The 25695-nt window shown below is 44.5% G+C and overlaps 1 protein-coding gene across 14 annotated transcripts in view; it reads right to left on the bottom strand.

Moving 5' to 3' along the window:
- Nucleotides 1-25695, bottom strand: part of LOC105702741 (rap guanine nucleotide exchange factor 6) — a 142432-nt gene that overhangs the window by 12071 nt on the left and 104666 nt on the right. For 9 of the 14 annotated variants that reach the window (XM_012430544.2, XM_012430549.1, XM_023432096.1 and 6 more), the window contains 14 exons: nucleotides 12265-12366; nucleotides 8909-9121; nucleotides 8449-8801; nucleotides 7525-7986; nucleotides 7154-7446; nucleotides 6717-7023; nucleotides 6408-6636; nucleotides 6022-6326; nucleotides 5752-5936; nucleotides 5455-5666; nucleotides 5142-5373; nucleotides 4591-4890; nucleotides 4163-4480; nucleotides 2134-2250 (listed from right to left, as the gene is read on the bottom strand). In XM_012430544.2, the coding sequence (XP_012285967.1) occupies nucleotides 2134-2250; nucleotides 4163-4480; nucleotides 4591-4890; nucleotides 5142-5373; nucleotides 5455-5666; nucleotides 5752-5936; nucleotides 6022-6326; nucleotides 6408-6636; nucleotides 6717-7023; nucleotides 7154-7446; nucleotides 7525-7986; nucleotides 8449-8801; nucleotides 8909-9121; nucleotides 12265-12366 (3628 nt within the window). The other 5 variants (XM_012430552.1, XM_023432102.1, XM_023432101.1 and 2 more) reach the window with 4 other exon arrangements.

The following is a 25695-nucleotide window of genomic DNA, read 5'->3' as shown; positions in this document are numbered from 1 at the left end:
AAAAGTTCTTTCAATCTGCGAGCTACGATTAGACTTCAAGCCGAGTTTAATACCCGACAAAACAGCAAATGTACCGTAACACTCCCTGATAGGTGTATGCTCTATCGCAGTGATTCTTAACTACACATTGTACCCCATATAACGCGCTCGTGGAACATGATAAATATGAAAAAAGGAGGAAATTTTTTTACGTACGTAAACTATACCATGAATTATCTACTTTACATAGGAAAGCCAAACTATTGGACACTCCTACCTCAGTGACTTTGTCTGCAAATTCTCTCTATGATAAAAAAAAAATGTTTCGTGACTTCAAATGGGTTAAAAGTCACCGTTCCATCGTGACACCCCCTTCTTTTCGGCGCGACTCAAAAGAACAAGGAGTAAAATGAAAAGTCAACCAACGCGGTTCCATCAGAAAATCTTCCCTCGGTATATCGATCACCCCTTATCTCCGTATCGTTGGAATTAATCATAGAAAACGTGCGTCGCCCAAAAAGATTACCTATGTCTTTAACCCTTTGAAGCCACTCCTCAAGGTGTATGGCAAAGTACTTAGAAAAGTGAGCAGGCAGTTTCCTTTGGCAGCTACAATTATGGCAAAAGCGGTACCGTCCCCGCTTGTCGATGCGCGTCTTGAAAGTTTTACGACCGAGTAGCTCGACGAGTGAAACTGCGGAAGTCGAGGGGGAAAGGTTCTTTCTTTTTTTTTTTTATATTTCTTTCTCGGGCAATCGAGGGCGGGAAAGCGGGACCAAAGCATAAACGATGGACAGACATCCCATCGGGAGGCGATTGGTATAAGCGATTCGTAAATTACGGAAAGCATCTAAGCGAGATATGACGACGCGAAGGTGGGCCGAAAACGAGCGACTCTTTTGGGACACCATCCGAATGTATAAACGAGGCTTAATGGACGTATATAAAAGTGGCGATGACGGATACGCTTAAAGAGACGGAGGATCCCAAGATGTATGCGAGGGGGTCAGGTTGCCGAAAGAAACATAGCCATGGGACATACGTTTCCGGCTCTGGGACGTCGACTCGGGAGCAAAGGATTCACCGCTGTACAGGAATACATTTACGACCCCAAGCGAGAGAGAAAGGCTCTCGTCTGGACCGATAGAGCGAACGTCTTCTTTATCTCGTCTTTTCGGCACCCTTTTCGCCGCTTTCCGTCCACTCCGGGGCGTAGATAAGGATAAGGTCAATCGTTTCACTATCAGAAAGGTGGAAAAAAACAGAAACCCCTCCATTCTCAATCCCACCCTCCGTATCTTACTCGGTACTTGATATTAAACATTTTCTCTGCAAACAAACAAATTCGACATGTCTTCCTTATCATTCGATTAAATTTATTTAAAAATGAACTTACGTAAACGGTGATAAAATTAAGGACTCATCTAAACAAATTTGCAAACCATGCGTACCAAGTGACTGTCGAATGTCAAGCTTATAATTTCTCTCCGGAATTTCACAAGAACTACGAACACGGTGATATAAAATTGTAAATTTACTTAGAATCTCATGATAAATGATGTATCGATTCACTGTTAAGACATGAAATTTACAATTTCACTGGAACCTTATGTACTAAAAGGGTATGAATTTTATGAATTTCTTTCTTTAACGGGGTATATCTCATTTCCTACCACCCCAAATTGAATCCCATCCTTATCCTCGGTATCTACCCCCCGAGGGACGGAAAGCGCCTAGAGCCCCGAGTAAAGTGCCATTCGGGTCCTTATCCGTGATAAGGTACAGGTGGCGGACACGAATGCCTCCCCTGCAGACACGACATCGCCTGTGCAGGATGGGAGGGCATTGATGTCTCCCAGTGTATATTGTGGACATGAATGCCTCCCCTGCAGGTACGACATCGCCTGTGCAGGATGGGAGGGCATTGATGTCTCCCAGTGTACCACTCAAAGTGGCTTCACTCGACCGCATTCGCAAGCTCTTTCAAGGGTCCTCGATTGACGCTCCTCGAGGGACTCGCGAGACTCTGGCTCTACCGCTACGCTACTCGACAACTACTCAGCAAAGTATCGTAGAAGAGAACACAGGATACGAGAGGTACCGGAGGCTGATCAGAGCAAACTATTTACAGGGGGGTGGGGAAGGGGTACGTACCTTGCATGCCGGAGTGCCGTCTCTGAGGAGGCGGAGGACTTCCACCGGCCTCGACGCTGCTCCCGCTATGGCTGTCCAATTGCGTGCTGTGACCGCTGTCACTGCTCGTCACCGAACCTACGCACACGTCCCCAAACACACTTCTATCACTACGAGTACCAGCCGAGGCAATCTCTCCTCGCGAGCTCCTAGATTTCCCTCTGGGCGGCTAATAGCTAGGGTCATTACATCCTACCCGAGATTCCTCCTATTCCCTAGACATATTTTACGCTATGCCGATTAATCGACCCCTTGCCACTCGAGGGTGGCTTTCTCCCCCGAAAGGGTTACACCCCGATGTCATCTTAAATCTCGTTATCGTTCCAAATCGGCGGGCGGACACGGGTCCGCAACTTTTGCGCGAATATGTCCGACTTGGGGAGGTCACTTATTCCTTCAGACATTTTTATTCCCCTTTATTGCAAAGGATGGGAACGGGAGTTAGTTTCGTAAGGAGTGAATCGTAGAAAACTTCCAACGTCTATTTCGTGTTCATTCGTTGAGTTTTCCTTTTTTTTTTTTTTCTTTTAGATGAGAAAGAATAAACGCGCGATTTCAATTCCTTTCCTTTGGTTTGACGTTCACTTTTAGATATTTTGATTTAACGGCAAGATTCAATCCTAAATAGAAGATGAATACGAAGGTGGAATTATTGTTAACCGCGTTGATAGTTGCACGTTTAAATAGTATCTTATAGAAACGTCTGTGAAAGGGTGCAGATGACGTTTAACGCAGCGGGGAACGAGTTGCCACTGATCGTTCTCAAAAGAACTCATTTCTGTCAAGAAAACACCCATGATCGGTCTCGGTTAATAATGGCTTCATGAGGATCAAACTATACGTTCCTTAATTGGCCTGACGCCACCTCGCTCCTAGGTGTTAATCAGAAACATGAATTAGCACTCGTTGTCAAATAAAACTTGATTATAATTAATTTTTCAACAAAGGCTCTCTCGAGTCCAGACATATGCGCGTCGCGGTTTCAGGCAGTTCCCTACGAAAACTATAAAAAGTAGTGGCTAAAGTGTAAGCACGTATCCGAAAAGCTCCTACCGAATCCTATGAAATACTGAAATCGGATCGTAGGAATGAAAAATAAGAAAAAAAAAGAAAAAGTAGAAATAAAGTCTGGAGTCTTGTCAACTCCTGACGCTCAAGTGAAAGCGGAAGTTTTCTTGCTCATCCGTCCTCCTATCGATAGTCTTATCATCTGCGAACATTTACCTTGCTTTATATTTTTTGTTTAACAACCTGCGGGCACGAGAGAGACCGCTTCTTAACTATACGGAACGCTTGTCTCTCTTTCGTGGTCGTGCCCTCGGTTCGAGCACTTTCAAGATTCATTGTTCGCCCCAAGGATCTCCAATTCTTAATTGGTTTGAGAGCGTCGACCTAATAACCGAATCGCGACGAGAGGATGTCTAATTAACTTTCTACAAGCGGCTACTGCAGCTATTTAAGCGTGACTAGGTGTCGAGGGATCTGACTCATTCTGCGCTGCACCAGCAATTTCGATCCGGCGTCCGGGCACTGCCAGGGTGTGTAAACATTGAAAGAGTCATAGGCATCTCTGAATATCGTTATAGATATCTGAAATTAATGACAGGATTTGGAAAAATGTCGTGCGTCCGTATGTCCCATGGTGAGAGGATACCAAGATATATCGAGGCCTCGGCGTTTATCGAATGAATAGAGCGCACTTTCCAGCTTGCGAGAGAGATATATATATATATATGCGTGTGCATGAATAAGACGCAATGACATGGAACATTTATGAATTGCATAAACGGCTGTGCAGCGTGCAGAACAAAGGAGACTCCGTACAAAACCCCGACCCCGTGGATATCGAGCAACGGATGTGCATGGATGCTAAAAACGAGTGGCGAGCCGTCCGCTTGACTGGCCCCATTTAATGGCCAGGAATTCACGACGGCCGCTACTCATTTCTGAGCATAGTTAAAAAATAATGGAAGAGATCGACTAGACTTACCACTCGTCAGGGTCTTTCGTAACGGCTGGAGGTTACTTAGACTGGTCACGCTGCTGCTCTCGGCGCTAAGATCCACAGGAGGAGGAAGTCCTGAAGGAGTGTCGCTGTGAGACCGTTCATGCATTGGGACTCTGCTACCGGAGCCAACTCTTCGAGGTGCTCCAGGGCTCGGCTCCAAACCGGTGGAGTGCAAAGCGAGCCCGGGGACGGGGAGCGGGGGTGGACAGTGCTTAGGTTGGTAAGGTCGAGTTTTGTGAGGATCGGACAAGGCGAGCATCTTCCTCACTGCTTGAGGCGACGCTGCTCCAAATTTCGTACCTACGGTAGTAGAATTTCAATGGTCATTTTATTGCAGGTCGGTTAACGATCATGGGGTAATGAATGAAAAGGTCGAGGCAGAACCGAATAATTAATCACAGCTCGACTACCTTGTATACTTTTCCTTCCTTCGCTGGTACTGCTCGCGCTACTAGTCGTGGATAACGTTGGCGAGGGGTGTCTCCTTCCTCGACTTCCACTTAGTGGCACCGCAGCTGCCATTGCGACAGCTCCTGCATGTGGCTCGCATTCTACGGAGAGGGCGTGCAATCGCTCTTCGTCCGTAATCACCTTCATGTTTGCAAGATACGCTTTCACCCGCCTCACCATCTGCGCTTCTTCAAACATCTTCTTCGGGTTTGGAGCAGCTGTAGACTTTTTACGCCTTTTAACAGTCGCAGTTTGTCCACCTGTAATAAATCCACATAACGTGTATTAATTCGCGATGTCGGTATTGCAAACGTGAAGGACTTTCAATCGCAAGGTGTGTAAATTCTCAGCGAAGGATGTCCGGTCCATTTTGAAATCTCTAAAAGTATCATACGTTCACTCATTCGTTTTAAGAAATGAGATATCGTTTAAAAGCATTCAATTTACGAGTTACAGAAGGTACAACGTATCCACACTTTCGTACAAATGTATCGCCGACTTTTTTCCTTACCTTGATTCCCCGTAGTCATCTGATTTAAGGCGATCATCGCGGAACTAGGTGGCTGACTACTTCTCTCCGACATAGTCACTAAGTCGTATGACGAAGAACACATGTTGGTCAATGTTCTAATTTCCTTAGCAATCATGCGAAGTTTCTCAAAGTTCACCAAGTTTTCTACCCTCGAGTCATTACCCAAATGGATAAACGTGAGATCCTTCTTAACCACAGGATAAAAAGGAATCTAAAAAAGAAAGTACGAGATGATTAATAAAAGAGGTGTCGATTTCCTGAAATTGGTAAAAAGGTTTGATGCGATACTTACGATAGGTGGCTGAGTTTGCTCGGACGCAACTAGTTGGCGATACTTGCTCATGTTTCGACTGGGATCCATGAGTTCTTGAAGATCGCTAAATAACCTCTGGTACTTGCTTGGCAATTTTTCCCAAGACGCTCTCAGCCTCGATACAGCGCCATGACCCAAGCCGGAGACAATAGCAAACATCGAGTTGAAATTTTTACACTCCTTACATTGACCTACAACGCATACATTAGATTTCGGAATTACATGCTAAATCGTAAAACGTAGAGTAAATGTATTAACACGAGAACCAGAACGTACGCGCTATTTTGATGAATTGCTTAATAATTTTGCTCCTCCTCACGAGGTTATGTTCCGAGCAAACCTCCGTCACAACCCAGAACATCTCCCTATTGACTAGTTCAGCAAACTGGCTGAGCATGGGTACGCCATACCTACTCTTCAACTCAAACAAGTCGTCCACGTATTCTGTAGATTCGATTTGTCTAACGGAAAGAGAAACAATAAAATATGTATTATAATCACCTACTACGTGAAATTCATCAGATATATAATTCCACGGTAAAATACCTAAATATGCTGAAATCTTGAAGAGTCAACTGAATCGCAACTTCGACCGCGTTAAGCTGCAGGAAGTGAACTTGCGACTCGCGAATAAGCTCGGGCGCTTGTTCATCTGCTACTAATGTCTCGGAAACGCCGTTAGTCTTAAGATAGTAACGCGAACACAAGCCGATTCTCTCCGCTAAATTTTGCAGCTGATCCGGCAACCTACGCTGTTTGATCATTCCGCCTTCGCCGACGCTGACCTCCGCCAGAGAGAAATTCGAACTGCTCTCCGTTATTCCGAATTCCTGGAGCGCGAGCATTACTACCTATAATGAACATTTGAATCACACGTTAGCGCAAGTGTTTCATATTTACTCAAAAGCGTGGGTAGTGTAATGACTGCTGACCTCATGTGCCGTCGTCTCTTTGTGCACGAGTAGGTACTTGCAAGTCTGATCTGCCTTGTAAACTTTAAGGACGTGTTCTGGATAATCGGAGGCACGGAGGTCATCGTAGCAGTAAAGCGAGGTGAGGTCAGGATTGCTCCTCGAATGATAAAGATTAGTCGTTTGTGCGAGCCCTGTTCCAGGCGGCGTGTGCGGAGGTGCTAGAGGGTCGTCCATATGTACACCATCGCTAGAAAGATCACGAGACGTATCAAATAAATAACAAGTTTATAGGGAAAGAGATAGATAAAAAAAAAACATTCTACCCACTTGATCGTATTCTTTGGCAATATATTCATCTTCATCAGTGCCTTCTGTAACCTCCTTTTAGGGCCCAAAGTCATAAAGCCCTTGTGGTCCTTTTTCGCATCTTTGCAGGGAGAGACGTTGCTGTCAGGAGTCAACAAGGGTACTCCACCCACCAGGGGATTGATCGTCGAGTTAACCGGAGTTAAAGGATCCACGTGCGTCGATAATCTTGCACGTGGATCCGTCGGTAACCTGGGAATCTCCGGTTTGTTTATTCGTCCCCGTGGCCTAGGCGAATTGTCCGGCATTTGTAACATTTCCTTAAAAGCTGCAAAACATTCGATAAATAGATGAGTATTCAACTATTAACATAGAAGCTCATACTTCAATTTACGCAAGTAGTCTAGGCATTTGTTCAATACTTGACATGGGGGTTTTCATATGAATAATCCAATTACCGAAAAGATTAGACTTGACGGTAATGCTGAGATGGGTTGAGCCCCTGAGGATCTCGAGTGCCCTGGCATGATTCACGTGATCGAAGCTCTGCCCGTTCACTTCGAGAATTTGATCCCCCCGTTTCAGGCCGACGTCCTCCGCTTTCGAGCGTTTGTCGACTTTCGAAATAAAGATACCATAACCCCTCTCGAAGCCTCCGAGGATACTGAAGTGCAAGACCTCGTCTCTACTGGGCCTCGCCAGAGTCACGTTTCGTGTCCTCGCTTTCGCCGCGCAGGCAATATTTAATAATCTAAAAGTAGAACGTTTTTCAGCACAACGTAACCAGTGATATCACCAGGTGGCCTGATAAATTCACCGGTGTTCGTACCTTTGCTGACCGAGCATTTTCTCTCTCTCGAGACCTGCCTCGAAAGCCTCCAGAAACTCCATCATTGCCGGATCCGTCTCGAAATCCGTAAAATGATTGTTCACCCAGAGGAGGACGACTCTGGCCACGCGATCCCTAACTTGCGCCTGTTCGAACCACTCCAACAGCTGACTCGCGACCAGGAGCGGACTGTCAATGAAAGTCCGATGCGTCAGCAGGAAGTCCTCGACGTACGTGAGATCCATCACGCTGTTCTCTTCGATCAGTTGTAACATCAAGCGTTCCGGCGTTCCTCGTATCACCACGTGACCCCGGCGTGTTGTGCCGTCCAAGGAACCTCGCAATTCGGTTACTAAAATTACCCGCCCGTTTTCCTCGTGCCGCCTTGTGTTCTCCTCGCCTTGGTGCTGGATTCTGAAGTAGTCCGCTTGTGTTACGCAAACGAACTGACAGTCGTCGCATCTGAAATTATTATAAATCTTATTGCACGTGTCTTTAACACGTATATGTTTTAAGGATTCTCCATAGGGTTGAAGGTCGCCAAAATCACTTTTTGTTTGATCGATCGATAAGAACTATTTTCGAAGATGTGTTGTAAATTACATTTTATGTACAAAAAGGTATACGTAAAACTATAAACGCGTTTTCCTCCAAACAGCATTTTATATACGTATAACTCTGAAACAATTCAACTCTTTTTTTTTGAGAAACAAATATGGTATCGTCTTAAAATGTGATTAAATATACTGAGAAAGCTTCAAGCTAGTAAAACGTACAGCTCCTTTTTCTCTAATTTCTAGAAATTACTTTACCTTTCGACCGTCGAAACTAGGGAGGCACCTTAAACAATTGTAAGTAAACTGATTCCTAACTACGTTATCACATTGAAGATAATGTTCGAGATAGAAATAGTGTTTCGCTCACTTGGTTCGCATAACACCTCGATGCAGTAGCCTCTCCATGGTAGGGAGGATTCCAAAGCTATCGCCCAAGTGCAGCTGTTCGACCTCACCGTTACTGTGTTCAACCTCCACAGCCCCGTTAATGAGTACGCTCCAACTATCTAGCTCTTCTCCGTCATTCAAAACGACCATCCCTGCACGTTCAACTACCGCGAAGACCATGACTGCACACAATGCTCTTCTCACTGCCAAAGTCATATTCGTAAAGGCCTTCAGATGTTGCGTGAATTCGAGGAGTATTTCGATGTCATCTTCAGTCCTCTCGACAGGGTCCTTCTCCAGACACTCCCGTACAGTATCTCGAACATTCAGGCTCTGAAGAAAGGAACGTTACCAAGTTAGTTTCTTTACCTAAAGACTACTAAATTCTATCTGTACAAGGTCGGTTGATCCTATGTGATCAGGAATATGAGACTACGTACGTCCATGCTTTCTGCAAGATCTTCCTCCTCGTCGCTGTCCACTATGGACTCGACGAGACCTGAAAGATCGACCTCGTCGGCGTCCGCGTCCAAGGAACTCTGTACAGGCGTCATGTTGTCGGAGCCGCTGTAGGCAGAACTCGTGTCGCTCGAGTGGCTGCTTCTGTTGGATTTCTGATACAGCTCCGGCCTGCCCGTCAGGCCCTGTGAAAACTGTAACACAAATAAGTCCATCGTTTAAAACTGATGTCTATAACATAGGACATGAAGGTACACTTAAAACCCTTACAACACGCTGGAAAAATTGCAACTGCCCTCGTATAACATATTCTTATAACACTGTTTCCATACAGCGCGACCGAATAAACTAGACAGCCATCGTATAGCACAAATTTTCCATCGCACTGTCCTAAAATATATATTTGTCATGTTGTATCTGTAACGATTTCTAACACTCCATCGATTGAACTACATGCTTCTATGTTTTTGCTCAAGATGGTTTCTATATAATACGAGAAACCCGAGAACACGGTTCCGATATAACACGAAGCAGACTCCTCTGATTTGTATTCCTTCTACATTTTGCTCAACGTGGTATCGATACGACATGGAATGAATTAACCATATTATAAGAGAGTTTAAGTGTACCGCATTGTCATACTTAAGATCATAAAACTAGAACAAATCAGAGCCGAACGCTCTGGATATTAAGAGTATTATTATCCCGAAGTATTATTTTTCCCAGGTTCTTGTGAAATCTGACCCAATCTAATTATGCGTCAACGGATATCATCTCGCCACTTTGTCCCCGTCAAGGAAGAACTAAATGTAGACCGACGTGTCCTGGATTAATCACCCAGAGAACATGTGACAGCAGTGTCAGCTACATTGAGGAGCGCAAGACAAACATAAACGTGTCAGGGCAAAATTGTTCCATCACTGGCATGCTCGGCATCGCATTACCCAGTGATAACAAATAACATGACATCGAAGTACCCTCCTGCATCCTCGAAAAATTCCTGCGACGTTCTTCGAACATCTCTCCCCCTGCATATTGCAGAACGAAAATCTAGAAACATCAAGAGCCTCGCTCCCTCTCATGTACAAGAGGAAATTCCCGGAATGGGCGTGATTGGGGCGAGCACTACTCGCTCTCCCGAGTAAGGTTAGGTCAGCGACATGACATCACGCACGGCTCTCCCCTCATACGTGCACGTGAGAAAGGCCACCCACACACGTGCGCACGTCCAAGGAAAACACGGCGGCCTGTCATTGACGTTAACCTCTGCCAGGATATTCTGAAAGATTCCATGTGTTAAAAGAGTCATTCCAGCAGCCCCGAGCCCGGACGCCCCTCCGCGTCGTGACAGATCATCCCAGACCGTCCCGAGCAGCCTTTAACTCCTGCCACGTTTTGCCCGTTTCGAGACGCCTTCTTCCTTCCCGGATACTCCTAGGCTCTCGACTCACTTGGTACATGCCGAAGGCGTCCATCTTCGCGGGCGATGCACTCGTGACACTGGTGACAGGCGTCAGCTCGCGCGTGCGGTCCCTTCGACGGGCAGCGCCATCTTGAATTTCATTTCGAACCGACTCCTCTCGGCATGCCACTCTCGACCGCCGCTCGTTTACGCGCAAAAGGTGCACCTAATCCGCGGTAGCCTCTTGTTTTCCACTACGCGAACCGTTGCCTCGTCGGCCGACAGGGCGCAGCCGCGCGACCAGCCTCGACCGTACGGCCAGAGTGGAGGTCCGAACTGCGCAGCGAGTGTGCGCAGTCGCCGAGCCACGGCGCTCGACTGTGAGTCGCCGCGATCCCCCCACTCGCCGACCGGGAGACGAGCCTTGTCTCCTGCGCGTTTGCCAGCGGCCCCCGAGCGTTTCGCATAAAGTCGACTGTTTTATTTCGAGGTAATTTTTAACCTTTTCAGTGTAAAGCACTCGAAAAAAAGAATCGCTCGGAGCAGTGGAAAGGAACTAGCAGAATTAAGGCGTTTTAAGCGTTGAGCGCTGGGTCCTCTAACAGAGATGAGTTGGGAGATTGCTCACGGGCAGAGTCGCGCGATCGCGTCCTGTGCTGCCCTCGTGGTGGGTGCGGGCGGCTAACGTACTTGCCACCTGTTACCCCTCAATGGTGGCGCAAATCATCTCTGCCAGAAATGCGTTGACCCTATATATCTTGACCCCTGGGATTCAATTGCCCCGGATAAGCCGCTGTTAGCGATCTCCCAACTCATATCTGCCTCTAGGTGCTCTTCGCAGTCGAAGGATTAGTTAGATGAGCGGAATTTTAAAATGGATCGGGACGGGCGGATCGGTTCGAAACGTCACTTAAGGAGGTCGACAATGAAAGGACGAACGTTGCAAGAGGTGTGTCATAACCAAAGACGGGAAAAGTATACCATACAAGCCACCGATACGTCCAAGAGCATACACTGAAATGCATTTCATACGCTCAGTGGAGTCTCCTATCCACATACACCTTAGAACGATTCCCGTCCCTCTAAAAACGTGAATAAATCAATTCCTCGTTGAAAGGCATTACGATTACCTACTCGGCGACTAATACGACAAATGTCCAAGAATAGAAATACAAATAGTGATTATCCATCGACTAAAGAGAGTATTTTTAAGCGATTGTGAATTCCCCCCACGCTGTCAATTTTCGCGTTGGAGTTTAGAGTCGGGTATACGAAAGAACGGTAAAAAAGGGAAATGTGGAAATACTTTCATTCACGAAAACGAGTCCTTCCCTCCCTTTCTACCGCACCCCATGCTCGTCTCCGAGTCAACCCGGTGCGGTGGTATACCTAGACTAGACGTCCCCTCTCCACGTGCACGGAGGTCACGTGAGTCGCGCTTCGCGGTAGTTCAGGGCCGCGCCGCAAGAGCGCGCCTGGGGCGGCTCGAGGACCCCCGCCACCTGTGGCTTTCCCCGAGCCGCCGACACCACGTTCGTGCCTAGAGTTCCAAAATTCTTGGTGAAATGAAATCCCGTAACAGTGAACAATTACCGTCTTATACCGAAGAAGTTCATAAAACGACATTCTTTTTTTTCCCAGTTTGACGCGCCTGGCTAAACATCGCAGATAAGGACTAGATCTGACTTTCGCGCCTCTATGTACATATATATTTGGCGCGAAACTCTACCGAGTATCTTAATACCAAATCAAGTAAGTTTTAATTTCTATAAATATTTTTCTTTTTAAACGATGCATTCGGCCAACCTTTGTGGGAAGATTGTAGGAGCACACGAATAAATAACAACGTCGGCAAGAAGATGAAGAGATCGTCAAACGGCGTATCGAATCGAACGAGAGTCCGTGGGAGTTGGCGGGGTGTAAAATGTAAATTACCGTGTCGTCGAAGACCAGGTTCACCTGACGGTGGTCCGTGATGGGATGAGGGTGTGGAGGTCGATGCATCCTTCCACCTCCGTGCACTTCCGGGTACTCGATCTGCCAACAAGGAAACCCATTGTCACTAGGGCTTGCAAGTACATCATTTCGAAAGGGTATTAAACAATTGCTTTCATAATTTAAGGTGAAGTGAAACGCGTCGAGGAACTCGATCGACGTCGGTAAGCAAGATTTTTATAAATACCTACGTTGCCGATGTTGGTTTTTACATCGACAACTGGGTCGTATTATATTGGGCATTGTACTAAATGGCACAATGGCACGTTCCAGGGGCAGTTTGGAAAAGCATACAGGCGTTCATTGTCGAAAATATATTGAAAAAAAAAAGAAACTGGCAGAGAGACGAGAGGGAGAATGACAACGATGTTAACGTGCGCCAGGCCGGAACCTCGTAGGCCGGACTTCCGGTAGATATTCGTGTTATTCGCATTCACCGACGAGTGTCACCACTGACTCTCGGGTCGGATCCTCTGTATCGTTTCCACATGCGTTTTCCAACCGAAACGTATTCCCTTTTACCGCAAATTTTTCCTAAAATAGCCGCGGGATGTGGAACGTGTAAAGAGAAATGCTCCTATCTCTCTTTTTTTTTTTTTACAGTATTTGGCATAAAACATAGCGACCCTGGTGATGTCAAACCTTGCAAAGAGAACGGAGTGCTTATACTAATGATTTACTGATGATACTATGAATGATGAATTATACTATAATGAAAGGTACATTGACTTGCTTCTAAACAAAGTCATCGTACCTTTAAAACACAATGACTGAATAATTAAGTTGTCTAGAAAGTTATTCCGGGTTTTATTGTTTGAGATTTGTCACTTTCTATCAAGTTATTGTGTGTGTGGAAATGGAGCTGTTTCTCCTTTGTGTCCATGTTATATGGCATTTTACAGAGCAGACACATCGCTCTATATTTTGATTATTGTGTTTGGTAATAGTGTTTGAATTATTAATTTCTAAATGAATAATGTTAAAAGATGTTATATAAACGAAGGAAATATTCACATTTTCTCCCTATCAATAAGTATAAGCTCCCTTAAGAGAGACATCTATAGTTTTTATATACACTTTTGATATGACGACGTTGGGTCAAAATGGCTCGATTTCCGTTTAAGAATTAATATCAACGAAAGATACGTATATACTGCGCGAGGGAGAAACGAAAAAGAAAACCGAAAGACGTTTAAGAGAGCCGACAATGCTCCGTTTACCGAATATAATTGTCGAAGTCGACGAACGAATGCAAAGGCGTGAAATTAAATGAAATACAATGGACCGGCGTGACGCAACGCATAAACAAATACGCAGGCAATACGCGGCGATGGTCTTGCACAAGCGACAAATGACAAACAATCGACCGGAGATCCCCGACGTGAAATTCGATTATTTCCTCCTCCTCTTCGATGACACAGAGCGCCAATATTGAATTAACATTCTTTTCTCCGAAATATCCGTTGTGAGTTTTATTTGCGATAAGTCATAACTCAGGGTTCCAGGACGAAGTCTAGATATATCCATATTTTGACGTTAAACGTGTATATTTAAAAATACCCCGGATGGGGGAATTTCAATAATTCCAAATGTTGATACGATTCGCGGCTTGTGCAATTGGTAAACATAAAAAATGCGGTGTTCGCAATCGAGTGCGGTGTTCCCTTGCACGGTTGAAATGTAAAGTCTAAATTCTCTGTAAAGGCGCGGCAAGTGGCACGTTTCAAATGAATCTCGTTAACTCTCGCGAAACTTGGTTACTTATTATTAGATGGAACAAGTAAATTCACTTCGCCTCGAGTGGTGCTACGACCCACTGAAAAGTTTCTAATTGCATTTCTTCGGGGTGAATTATGTTTGAGCAAAGAATTTCTTCGTATACATGTAAGCAATAACAAACTCACTGACTATGAGAGCAAAATATACCAGAAACACAGAAGGACGCGCCAGTATATTAATATTAATTTATTGTTATACACATCCGCGGACACTTTCATACCACCTTAAGCTATTTGTTTATGAACCCTTCTGTTCCGTGCCTCCATTTCAAACAATGGCGGGAAACATCTCCCCGCTCATCTCTGTATAGAACGACCCTTTCATATCACCTTAAGGGGATGTGAAAGTGGCATCTGAACCTCAATAGTTCATAAAACGAACGAATTTCTACGAACTGGGTGTCTCAAATCGTTTCATACTTTAAAACGTGAATATGGAGACCCTAAGGTAGGTCCTGTAACTCACGAGATTTCATTTTTTATAAACTATTTTTAAAATACCTATAAAGAAATTTGAAAAAGAATTGAAATTTCATTGCTCCCATAATGAAATAGCGGAACGGAAGTATTGGAAAAGTTTCTCGCGTTTTTTTATACCAAATGAAGTGTCCGATAATAGTCGTGAAGTAAAAAATGTATTTTTATTACATGTTCATAAATTTAAAAAAATATATAATTTCTATATACGTTTATAAATTATTGAAACCAAACATGTCATTGAGATTTTCAAGAAATATTTCGGATATCTTCGAATGAAATCCAGAAGAAATCTTAAAAAATCTGTCGCTTGAGATATTTAGCAAAGATCACAAAGAAATATTTAGAAATTATTCTATGCTACTGGGGAAACCTCCTCTGCCACTTTCACATCACCTTAAGGCATCACGGAAATTCAGAGCGAGGCGAAGAAAAGCGCGAAGGGCGCGTTTAAACGTTTAACTCGGGGTGCTTCGTTACAATTCAGAGTGTAATAACGAGTGGCTGTCATACATTAGACATTATATCGTCCATGCGTGCGAGTGCGGGGATACGCGCGCCCACGCGTGCCGCTTCACCCACGCAGGAGAGCGACAAATCAACAGAGGAAATGACCGAAAGAAGCCGATACGAATTTCAGGAGAGAACACTGCCAGGTCGGCGCCACGGCGATAACTCCGCGATTTACGAGCTCTCGGGGATTTTGCCCCAGAAAGCGCGGAAAGGAGAGAGAGCGAGAGGAGTTTGCTTTTTCCTCTCCCCCTATGTGCCCACAGACCGTTCGTGATAACTTCGGAAGAGAAATGGGATGCATAAATTGGTGGGTAGTGCACCGAGTCCGAGGACGTAGGTGCCACTCCCATTTATCGACACGATCGCATATCAGATATGCTCCAAATCTGGACGGTTCCGCATTACGTGCGTACTCATCTACGACTGCGATGCACTTGCGCCCATTGAATGCAAATCAAGTCATTTACGCGCGTCCTAGCGTCTCCGATTCTATGAATGAAAGGGGACAAATACCTCGTACCCTAGAACCGAAATAAGACATTTCTTTTTTTTTCGACAAATGAAATTTCACGAGCATCGCGTTCTTCCTTAGGGCCTCCTTAATCTCGCGATAAAAGTTAAAATAATTCGGTACCCCCAATTTGGATAAAAGTTTCATAAATATTTTGACTCCTTGCTATGTATATATGATACTTTCATATCACCTTAAGATGAATTAGAGGTAAAATTTCTTCAACATCTTCCATTTAACATCCCTAAATTAAAATGTGTCTAATAAACAAGCAATAAAAAAGCGGTACATATTGGTATACGATTTATGCGGTCCTGCCTAACAAGGAAGGTATCCCAGGTCGATCTCTCCGATTTCATTTCTTTTATAATATGTTATAATATACCAAAAACTAATCGACACGTATTTTTTGTTATCTGCCATTAAATACTTTAAGGGGGTGAAACCACCATCCAAAGTAAGGCCTGTGAGGGGTGGCTCACCCCTTAATTTTTTTTTTAATTGAGAAAATTATATTTTTCGTTTCTCGTTATGAGAAAGCTTTTCCGGGTGGATTGGTTAAAAAATATTATGTTCTTGTGAGTGAAACTGCCAAATCGCCCCTTGACATGCCTTACGTTGGATGGTGGTTTCACCCCCTTAAACTGTTTAATGACAGATAAAAAAAATACGTGTCGCTTAGTTTTTAGTATACTATAACATATTATAAAAGAAATGAAATCGGAGAGATCGACCTGGGATACCTTCCTTGTAAGTGGCGCTGCTGGCGTTAGGGTCGGTATCCATTTACCTCCGAGGAAGCGACGGACAAAGTGCTGGGAGTTCCGGGCCAGCTCTTCGACACGGAGCGTCCTCTCTTCTTCCTCATGACGACCCGAGGTCGGGCCGTCCTTCTTGCGTACTTCAGCATATCTCGGCCGGTCTTAAAGTACGTTTCCACCGAAACCACGGAAACTCAGAGTCCACTGTTTTCTCGGTCCTCTATTGGGTCCATTATGCACTCGTGCACTCGCGCCGCGCGCTTCGAGAATGCAACGGGAGGTAACGAGCTCCGAGAGCTGCCGGAAACGGCCGACAATGCCCGAAGCGACGATAGCGAGACTCGACCCGAGAACAACTCGTGCCTTTACCTTTTTTTTTCTCGATTCTAGTGAAACGGGATTTTTTCGGCTCCAGGAACCTGGAATCGAGGTGGAACCAAGGCATGAGAGATCGAGGGAGGACGGTGCGGTCTTACAGACGGCGAGTTAGAAGAGGAATATAATATAAACTTTCGAAGCGATTCCGAAAGGAAGATGGCGGCGCTGGGGAAGACTGCGGTGGCGATCGTTCGACGAAAGTAAATTATTATTATAATTTCTCACGTGATTACTGGTATGCATTAATGTCAAAATTCAACGGTATTTCAAGGTTTAATGTTAGTGACTTTAAAAAAAAAAAGTCAGTTGAAAGAAATTATAAGCGCTTTAGGTGGATATATTTGCGCCGGCACGGAGAGTCATTATACGTAAAGACGTGTTCGAGTTAAATAGTAGCCGTAAGATTAAATTCTGTAATAGTTTCGGGTGGTGGTTTCTCGGAGGCGGGCATCAAGGTTGTCCGTCGCTTCTGTTTCAAAGCCTTCAATGGCGCGATTTCATTTTCAATGCGACATACTATAACAAGAACCGAGATACTCAAATGAGCCTAAGACACGCTACGCCGAACAATGGCTACGTGAAAGTTCGAGTAGCAGGAATTTTGCCAGACGACTGTCCGGGAATTAATTCCCGGATTTAGATCCAGAGTAGAATGGTGAGTCGCAGTATTTTTGCGGAAATAACTGACGTAATTGATCCGGCTGTAGTTGCAGTACCGTAGGAGATTTAATGAGAGACGAAAAACGTGTCTTGTGCATCGCCACAAGAACCACGTGCACGTGTTTCTTATGGGTTGCAGCTTGAAATTGCCTGCCGATTTGCAGGAAAGCTTTACAAAATAAAACCCGTACACCCTTTATCCCTTCGCAGTCCTATGTATAAGCTGCCTCGGCACTTCCAAGGCGATTTCAAAAACTCGGACCATAAAGGGTTAATAAGTATTAATAAGTAATAAGAGTAAAAAAATTCTCAGATAATGACGCATAAAAAAAGGGTCGAAACATGTTCGGATTTATATCAAGAGTGATTCGAAAATGACCGACCATTTTATGGAATTATTAAAGTGATTTGATACTCTCAAACCAATCCATCAAAAATCCGCCGAACTAGCTGCGACATGTTAGAACATGGAAATTTAATAAACGCGCCGATACTTTCAAAATGTCGAGTTCTCCAAAACATTTTTTAATCTAACCTATCTCTTTTTTCCAAATTACAATGTTGGAAGCTTCGGGACATCACTTAAGTGATCATAAGTCGCGTGGAAAATTTTCAGCCAGTTTAGTGGAATACCCTTAAAAAAAAAAGTGTCTTATACGAAATGACTGGTTTTGAGGATTCCACGTCACCTTAAAGATTGTAATCATCCGTTCAACTATAGTATAGTATTTGATTTATGAAGTTCACCTAGAGTACAGTATTTGATTTATGAAACAACGTATTTCTACCACGGAGCACGAGCAACTGGTGGTTACTCGTAGCAAAGATTTTGGAAGCGAAAACTGCAGCTCAGAGAGAGAATCGACTGGCGTTTCTTTCCAGATGGCGCGTGACAATTTAAGCGCACGTGTTCCTCGGTCACCATATTTTCCGTTTCTCTCTAGGTAGGAGGCACTCTCGTAGCTCTACCACGAGTCCCTTCAAAAGCTTCTAGGTGTTAAATCTTTTTCCAATATTTTCCCCAGTTTCTGGAGCTTGTTTTCTCTCCACATTCGCTTAAAACTATCGGTCCTAAGGTGATATGAAATAGTCTATATACGCCCTGAGAAGTGAAATCGTTTGATAAAGTATTATCTCCGAATTGAGTGTACCGATTCGTTTGAAATTTTACCACGGGAATACGGAGGCCCTAAAATAGGATCTGAAAGTCATGAAATTTGATTTTTCATAAAAAATTTATTTATTTTTCATGAGCTCAAACCAACAGTTTGGAGAAAAGTTTGATAAATATTTTCACCTTTCGGTATGTATATATCAGACTTTCATATCACCTTAAGCAGCCCAAAATTGGAAGTGAGCCAGGGAAGGCAAAATGGCCGAGCAGGGAAAGGTTCGAGGGTGGACAAAGGACTCGACTGGCGGTCACGGAAAAGAGGGAATGGCGGCTGGAGAAAGCGAGAGGGAGGGACCGAGAGGACGGAGACGTCAAACCGAAGGGACATTCTAAAAATTTCCTCGTCCTACGTGTCTTTCTTCTTATTCGTAGACGACTTAGCGAACGGACGCGCGTATTAGAGAGATATTCGCGCGAGCGACGACTCCCCATTTTATTTTCGGTTCTTCCTGCCCAGCAGACGCCTCCTCATTGGCGTCCGGGGATTAAAAACCCCTTTGCGAGCCGCCTGGGAGTAGCCGACTTTGTTTCGACTCTCCAAGATTTAAAAATAATTGAAATTCCGTCCCAAACGTGCCCGGCCCTGGGACCCGAGTCTCGGCCGGTACGTATTCTTTTCGTATATGAACAGATACGCATGAAAAATTTCCGATTGTTACGAAGTGACGTCATTGGTCAACGTTTGAGAAGTCGTATACGAAACTGTCAATTCCACGTGCGATAAAACATTTCTCCAAACTTGGTGGACCGAATTATCTGAAACTTTAACACGTGATTATGGAGGCCCTATGAAAGAACGCGTTGTGAAATTTCATTTTTTGAAGAAAGAAAAGAATATTTTTTTAGGTTCTCGTCCGAGATTAATGCAAAATGTTGCGTCGAAAAATGATATTTCACGAGCAGCGCGTTCGTCCTTAGAGCCTCCATAATCACGTGTTGAAGTGTCACATAATTCGGTGCACCCAGTTTGGAGAAAAGTTTTGTAAATATGTTGGCTCTTTTGGTACGTATATATCACAGTTTTATATCACCTTAAGGATGTACCGACGTCGAGTCTAATCTAAGTGACCGCGAGGTACTCGCTCTTCAAGGTATTCCATCCTTCTTGGATGAAAGCATTTGTTGTATTATGTACTTTATGGGGAGAAAAAAATTCTACTGTACGTTTGTTATACGTATATAATAGGTATGTATGCCATACATATGCGGCATATTAATGTTCATTTCCATAATATACGCGCAACTTACACATATTAAGCCCTCAAAGGCTTTCATGTCCTTGGTCAATGAAAACTAAACTTCGAAAAGGCCCAGGGTGCCGCACACACCTGCGAAAGGGAACGCAATAACACGGGCGCGCAAGAATTCGAATTCCAGGTTCGGACTCAGGTAAGACGAGTTGACAAACAATTCATAAACCTCGGCCGACAGGTTATTTACGACGGCCGCTTCCGTAGAACCCTCACTTTTTTCTTTTTCCACAACACAGACCATACCTTTTGGATTTTTAAGCCCGTTTCAAAACTACCCGAGCACGTCTAATCTATCTTATCTCGTTTGGTTATCTTGAATCTCTCTTAATCATTATCAATAACATCTCTCACCGCCTTCTTCCCCGCAACTTTTACCTGTCTACAGGTTTTGCCCTCCGCGTTCGCCTTCGAATTAAATTCGGCCTCTCGACTACATAATTCACCGTTTCACGTGGCTTGCATGATTTGCAAGAACGATTGGACGTGATTTGCAAAAAGGTGAATAACGTAATTCGCAATGGAAAACTTGTAATGTGACCCTCTTTTCCTCGCGATTCTTGCAAACGAATTTTACGACTTTTAATTCATTCCTGAGTAATACCATTTCGCTCCCTCTTAACTCTCCGCTACCTCTCTCTCTCCTCCTCGAATAACGAAAAAAAAAAAACAAAAAAAAAATTGAAATTTTCGGAAAAGCAAAAACCGAAACACCCAAAAACACGACAGAACTGGTCGACGCGGGTCGTTGCGAGCTAAGCGAACCGTCTGGGGCGCTCTACTAGGAGCGACTGACGACTGACGGCCCGACGGCCGATAACGTCGACCGTGAGTCGCGCGTTTGGGGACCGACGCTATTCGGCTGCGCGCAGGCGCGTGGCCCGCCTGCGCCTCTTGACGCATCCACTCGCGACGAGCAAAAGCGTTGCGGGGGAGCGGAAGGCGCATGCGCACGCGCGCACCGCCCTCTGCGCGTCAGCGCCCGAAGACTACGGACCGGCTATGAATGAAGAGTGGAGTAGGAGTCGTAAACGCGTGTACTACGAGATAAGGAACGAGTCGTGACGGTCGTTCGATTTTTTGGTCATGCGCGTACGGAAGCGTTACGAGCGAAACACTTAAAAGCTTTTTCTGGATCATTTACCGAGTCGAAATTTGGATCCTACTTTTAGAAACTGTCTTTATGGACCTTATACTTATATTTGTAATAATCTAAAAAAAGGAAACTATAGATTCGAGGCCCTAGTTTAGACTTTAAAAGACACCCAGTTCGTAGAAAACTTTTATGAATATATATATACACCCATATATATATATGGTCTAAGGCAGGGTACGGCTTGGCAGGTCGCGCGCTAAAGAGAGCGGCGCGCATGCGCCGGCTCGGCCGAAGGCTACGCCGACCGGCAGGCATGAATGGAGTCCGAACGGTCCGGGACCGCGAGAGCGAGTTACGCGAGTCACCGCGAGGAGCGCGCGAGTGCTCCCACTCACCCACGGGTCACCCACTCGTTTCGCAAGCAGCGGTGCACGCGTGGAATGCGAATGCAAGCGGGCAAGTTTCCTTTTAAATGACTTTCTAATAATTAATGAACATTGAATTTAATTCTTTAAAAGTGAAAAGCCTAAAGGCGATTAAAAGACGATGAGACCCTATAGAATTTAATAACGTGATTTATTTAGCGGGATATAATTTATTTAAATTTAGTTGGATCGTTCTATTGGGGAGGTTAAATTAACTCTTAATTTTAATTAATAGAATACCGCATAAATGAAGTGATATATAATTGAGGTTAAATCAACTCTTGATTTTAATTAATGAAATACCGCAAAAAGAGCGCGACGCCCAGATGCAATGCGAGGGTAATTCAATTAGAATTGTATCGCTTGAGATAAGGGGTATCACTACGCGTCCGCGGACGAGATCTCCGCTTCGGGTCGACGATATGGAGAGAATTCAAACGCCGGGGAGAGTATGTTCGAATGTTCGTGAATACATGAATTTTAATTTATCGGTATATTATATTTAATTTATAGATTAAATTTCTCAGCGCCTTTTGATATCATCTTATGGGGAAAATGGTTTCCACCCGATGACTCGTTTCTCGCGACGCGAGTACGCGATAGGTCATTCTTGCCGGAAGGACGGACAAGGTACTCGGAATCATTGAGAAACCGGGGAGGAAGTATATTCGCCGACGACCACGAGGCGAAATCCAGATGATAAGGAACTCAAATGTAGATCCGTGGCCGGAACAATGACTCATTCTTCCTGCAGGAAGCGGATGATCCTGGAATCCGAGTCTAAGCGCGAGGACGGCGCAGGACGCGTCGGAGCGTCGCGACGTCTTCAGGGGAGAGGAGCCACAAAGCACTTTGTTTTCACGTTGGGGACAGGAAAATGGATATATGAAAAATGTTAAATACACCGGCGAGGGTGAATGATGCATTCTTACGAAGGAAGCAGGAAACGCTTGTTATCCGAGATTCTCGGCCAAGTCGCTTCCACGTAGCCTGATAAAAAATGAACTGGTAACACCAGGCAGGAATCCGGGGATTTAAAGCGTACTTTCCAGGGGGAGCGACTCTATGAACACGGGGTATAAAATATTAACGACGTTTCATTGGTCAGGGTATCGCAGAGTTAAGGTGATATGAATCTTATCTCCAAACTGGGTGCACCAATATCATATGATACTTCAGCACGTGATTAGGAAGGCCCTAAGAAAGAACGGGATGATCGTGAAATTTCATTAAAAAAAAAACTATCTTTTTTATTTAGCCCAAACCAGAACCAAAATTACATTTTTTGTGTGTGAAAAATTAAATTTCACGAGCTTCGCATTCTTCCTTGGGGCCTCCACTACCACGTGCTAAAGTTACAAATTATTTAATGCTCCCAGTTTGGAGAAAAATTTTATTTATATTTTCAGATTTTATGTATATAGAATGGCCTTTTCATCTAGCCTCAAATCGAAAAGTACGAGGAAGTAGGGAAGAAATGCAACGCTTCGAGATGAAGTATGGAAATCACGAAGCGCCATTTTTGTGGCTCAGTGATGCCAAAATGACTTTAAAAAAAAAAAAATCTTATGTACATCGGTACTCACGAGAAAGTGCTCTTTTCTTATCAGAAGAGGACGATGGCAAAGTCCGGGTTTCCGAAATTAGCAATTGAGAGTGAGCACATTCAGTGTTATCGGATGGAGCAAAAAAACCACGAGACGTTCGGTCACATATCGGAACCAAAGAGATAGAAGATTAAATAAATCCTGTGCAACTCTTACATAAAATACGAAAAAAAAAATGCTGATATTGTCTTATTTTAATTCCGAACAATCGATCAAGAAATCAAGTGTCACTTATAGAATTCGGAGACCTCATTGACGCCATTCTCACACCACCTTAATCACGCTTCTAAGTGAGCGAAGCGTTCTACAAAATACATTGTTTTCACCTAGGGGCCGGAAAAACGAGGGAAAAAATTGAAAACAGCCCCGACGGCGCGCATTTTTGTCTGGGAGTCGGTTTATTTTCGTACACGAGTATGTCTCTCCAGAGGTCTGGGATGGGCCACACGCACTTGCGGACGCATATTTCGGGTGGACTTTCGACGGGGTTTTACGTCCACCCTGCCCCTTTGCTCGGCCACTCTTAGAATCGGTCCTTAAAGCTCCCCTGGAGTCGTATCAGAACTTGGTATGCGCTTTCTAGGGGAGTCCTGAAAGACGCCCAAAATTAGCCGAACAATTAGTCCGTTTCCGCCAATGATACCCTGAGAGCTTCTTTTCTTCCGGGAGACCATGGACTACGACACACGGTCGGAAATGCGAAAGTCTCGTGAATGAACTGCTAACATTTGTTTAAATTATATATAATATTATTGTATTGTGCAATATAAATAATAATATTATATATTGTACAATATAATATTATTATATATATTGTACAATACAATAATATTATATATATAACGTGGCAAAACTGTGGCTTAAGGCTATATGAAAGGGTCATTCTATACATGTATTACGATTACGTGGCCCGAGGAAATTCTCATACATGGGAACGCGCTGCGGAAGTCTCGACGTGTGGTCACCTCGTAAGGCCGCCTACGTTTATGTAAGAGAGACGCAAAGTAAACCATGCTGTGGGACCACTTCATCCTGGCAACATCCGTCGTGCGTAAGCATTTTACGGCTAAACATTCCTAAGTGACCATTACGAAAAATTGAGGGAGTAAAATTGAACGCGCGACTCGATTAACCAACAAGTGGCCTCCATTTGCCGAGAATTCGTCGTTGATTTGCCAAAAGTACCGGAGTGGAGATCATTCTCGTCTCACAGCCTCATTAGCAATACATTCTGGTACATAATTCATCGATGAACATGTACTTAATAATTTTTTTTTTTATCGTCGTAGTGCTAGCTTCACATGAAGCTGACATTCGCCAGCATTTTTCGGAAAAGAGCAAAAGATTTTTTTCTTGTGCAATAAAATAGCAATAAATTAGCAATAAATTTTGCAAGTAATTTTATTGAATTGTACTAAAGTGGCAATGCCAGCTTTATGTACATGTCAAAGTCGTACGTTTATTCGCCTCGCATGTCGGCAATTAGCCCACGCGAAACGCACAGTCGCCCTCACGGCGCACCGCGCACATGATCCAATTAATTCTTGGCTCGTTATCAGTTTCTGATAGTCCCCACGCACCGGTAACTCGCATCGCGAATCAGCGGGAACTTTCCCCGAATGCAGCAAGTGCGATAGGGAAGTTGCGGAGGTGAAACCGAGAGCAATTTCAGATAGAGCGAGCATGCACTTAGTGCACTTTACTTAGGTACGAATTAACTTCGGACCCCACCGTCAAAAATTCCCTCTTCCAATAGTTCAAGACAAAATAATAACACAAACAAAGCCTTCATTATCACGTGTTAAAGTTTTCGATAATTCAGTGCACCCAATTTGGAGATAAGTTTCATAAATATATTTTGACTTTTTGGTATGTATACATCACACTTTCATATCACTCTTAAGTGTGAAGTATCATTTGAATCATTTTCTCCATATGTACATCGATAAAGAAGATAACTGCAGTAGTAACGAAGTTGGTTAAATATTACGAGCAGGATGAAAATAGGATCGTCCACTTGAAATTGTTAAAATTGTCCTCTATCGTCTCTACTCGATACATCCTCCCGGTTCGTTCTTCGAGTCGAACGCGCTCTTTCGTCGCAATACCGGCCTATGATGAATTCCCTAGACGAGGGAGACGGATCCGGACAAAAAGAGCGAGGAGGACGGAGAGAGAGCGGGCCACCCGGCCCGATTATGCGGCAACGCGTTCGAGCCGCGCCGCTCGTGAAACCCAACTTGCGCAGCCCGTTATGCAATTACCGAGTGCCCGCATCCTGGTCTCCTCTTCTCGGTTCGGTTCGGTTCGGTTCGGCCGCGCTCGGTCAACCTCGGCTCGCTTCGACTCGGCCCGACTCAGGAGTCCCGAGTCGGGACCGGCATCAAGAAGAATTCATAAATTCCCTCTCCCCCGCCACCGGCAGTGGAGCCGATCTCTTCTCTCGCCGCGCGAAATATCTCCGGAAGACAAAAAGGAGAACGCAGAAGAGGCCGCTCGCGCCACCTCCAAGGTGAACGAACCCTTTTCGCCCTAAGCCGCGGATAAGGACGCCGACTCTCGGCAGGGCCGAAAGCTCGGCGGACGAGTTCGTCGCTCGATCGCGCCCCGTGGCCGCACCCAAAGAATCCAGAAGTCCCCATAGAAGCCCAGAAGGATACGGACGTTCGATGCTTGATAAATAATAGTAGAAAAATAATAGCTCGTTAAATAATAGTAGGTAAATAATAATAGCTCGATAA

The sequence above is a fragment of the Orussus abietinus genome, unplaced genomic scaffold (assembly GCF_000612105.2).
Source record: "Orussus abietinus isolate OABI.00-Male unplaced genomic scaffold, Oabi_2.0 scaffold223, whole genome shotgun sequence".
NCBI classification, from domain to species: Eukaryota; Metazoa; Arthropoda; class Insecta; order Hymenoptera; family Orussidae; genus Orussus; species Orussus abietinus.
This window is presented reverse-complemented; position numbering and strand designations above follow the sequence as displayed.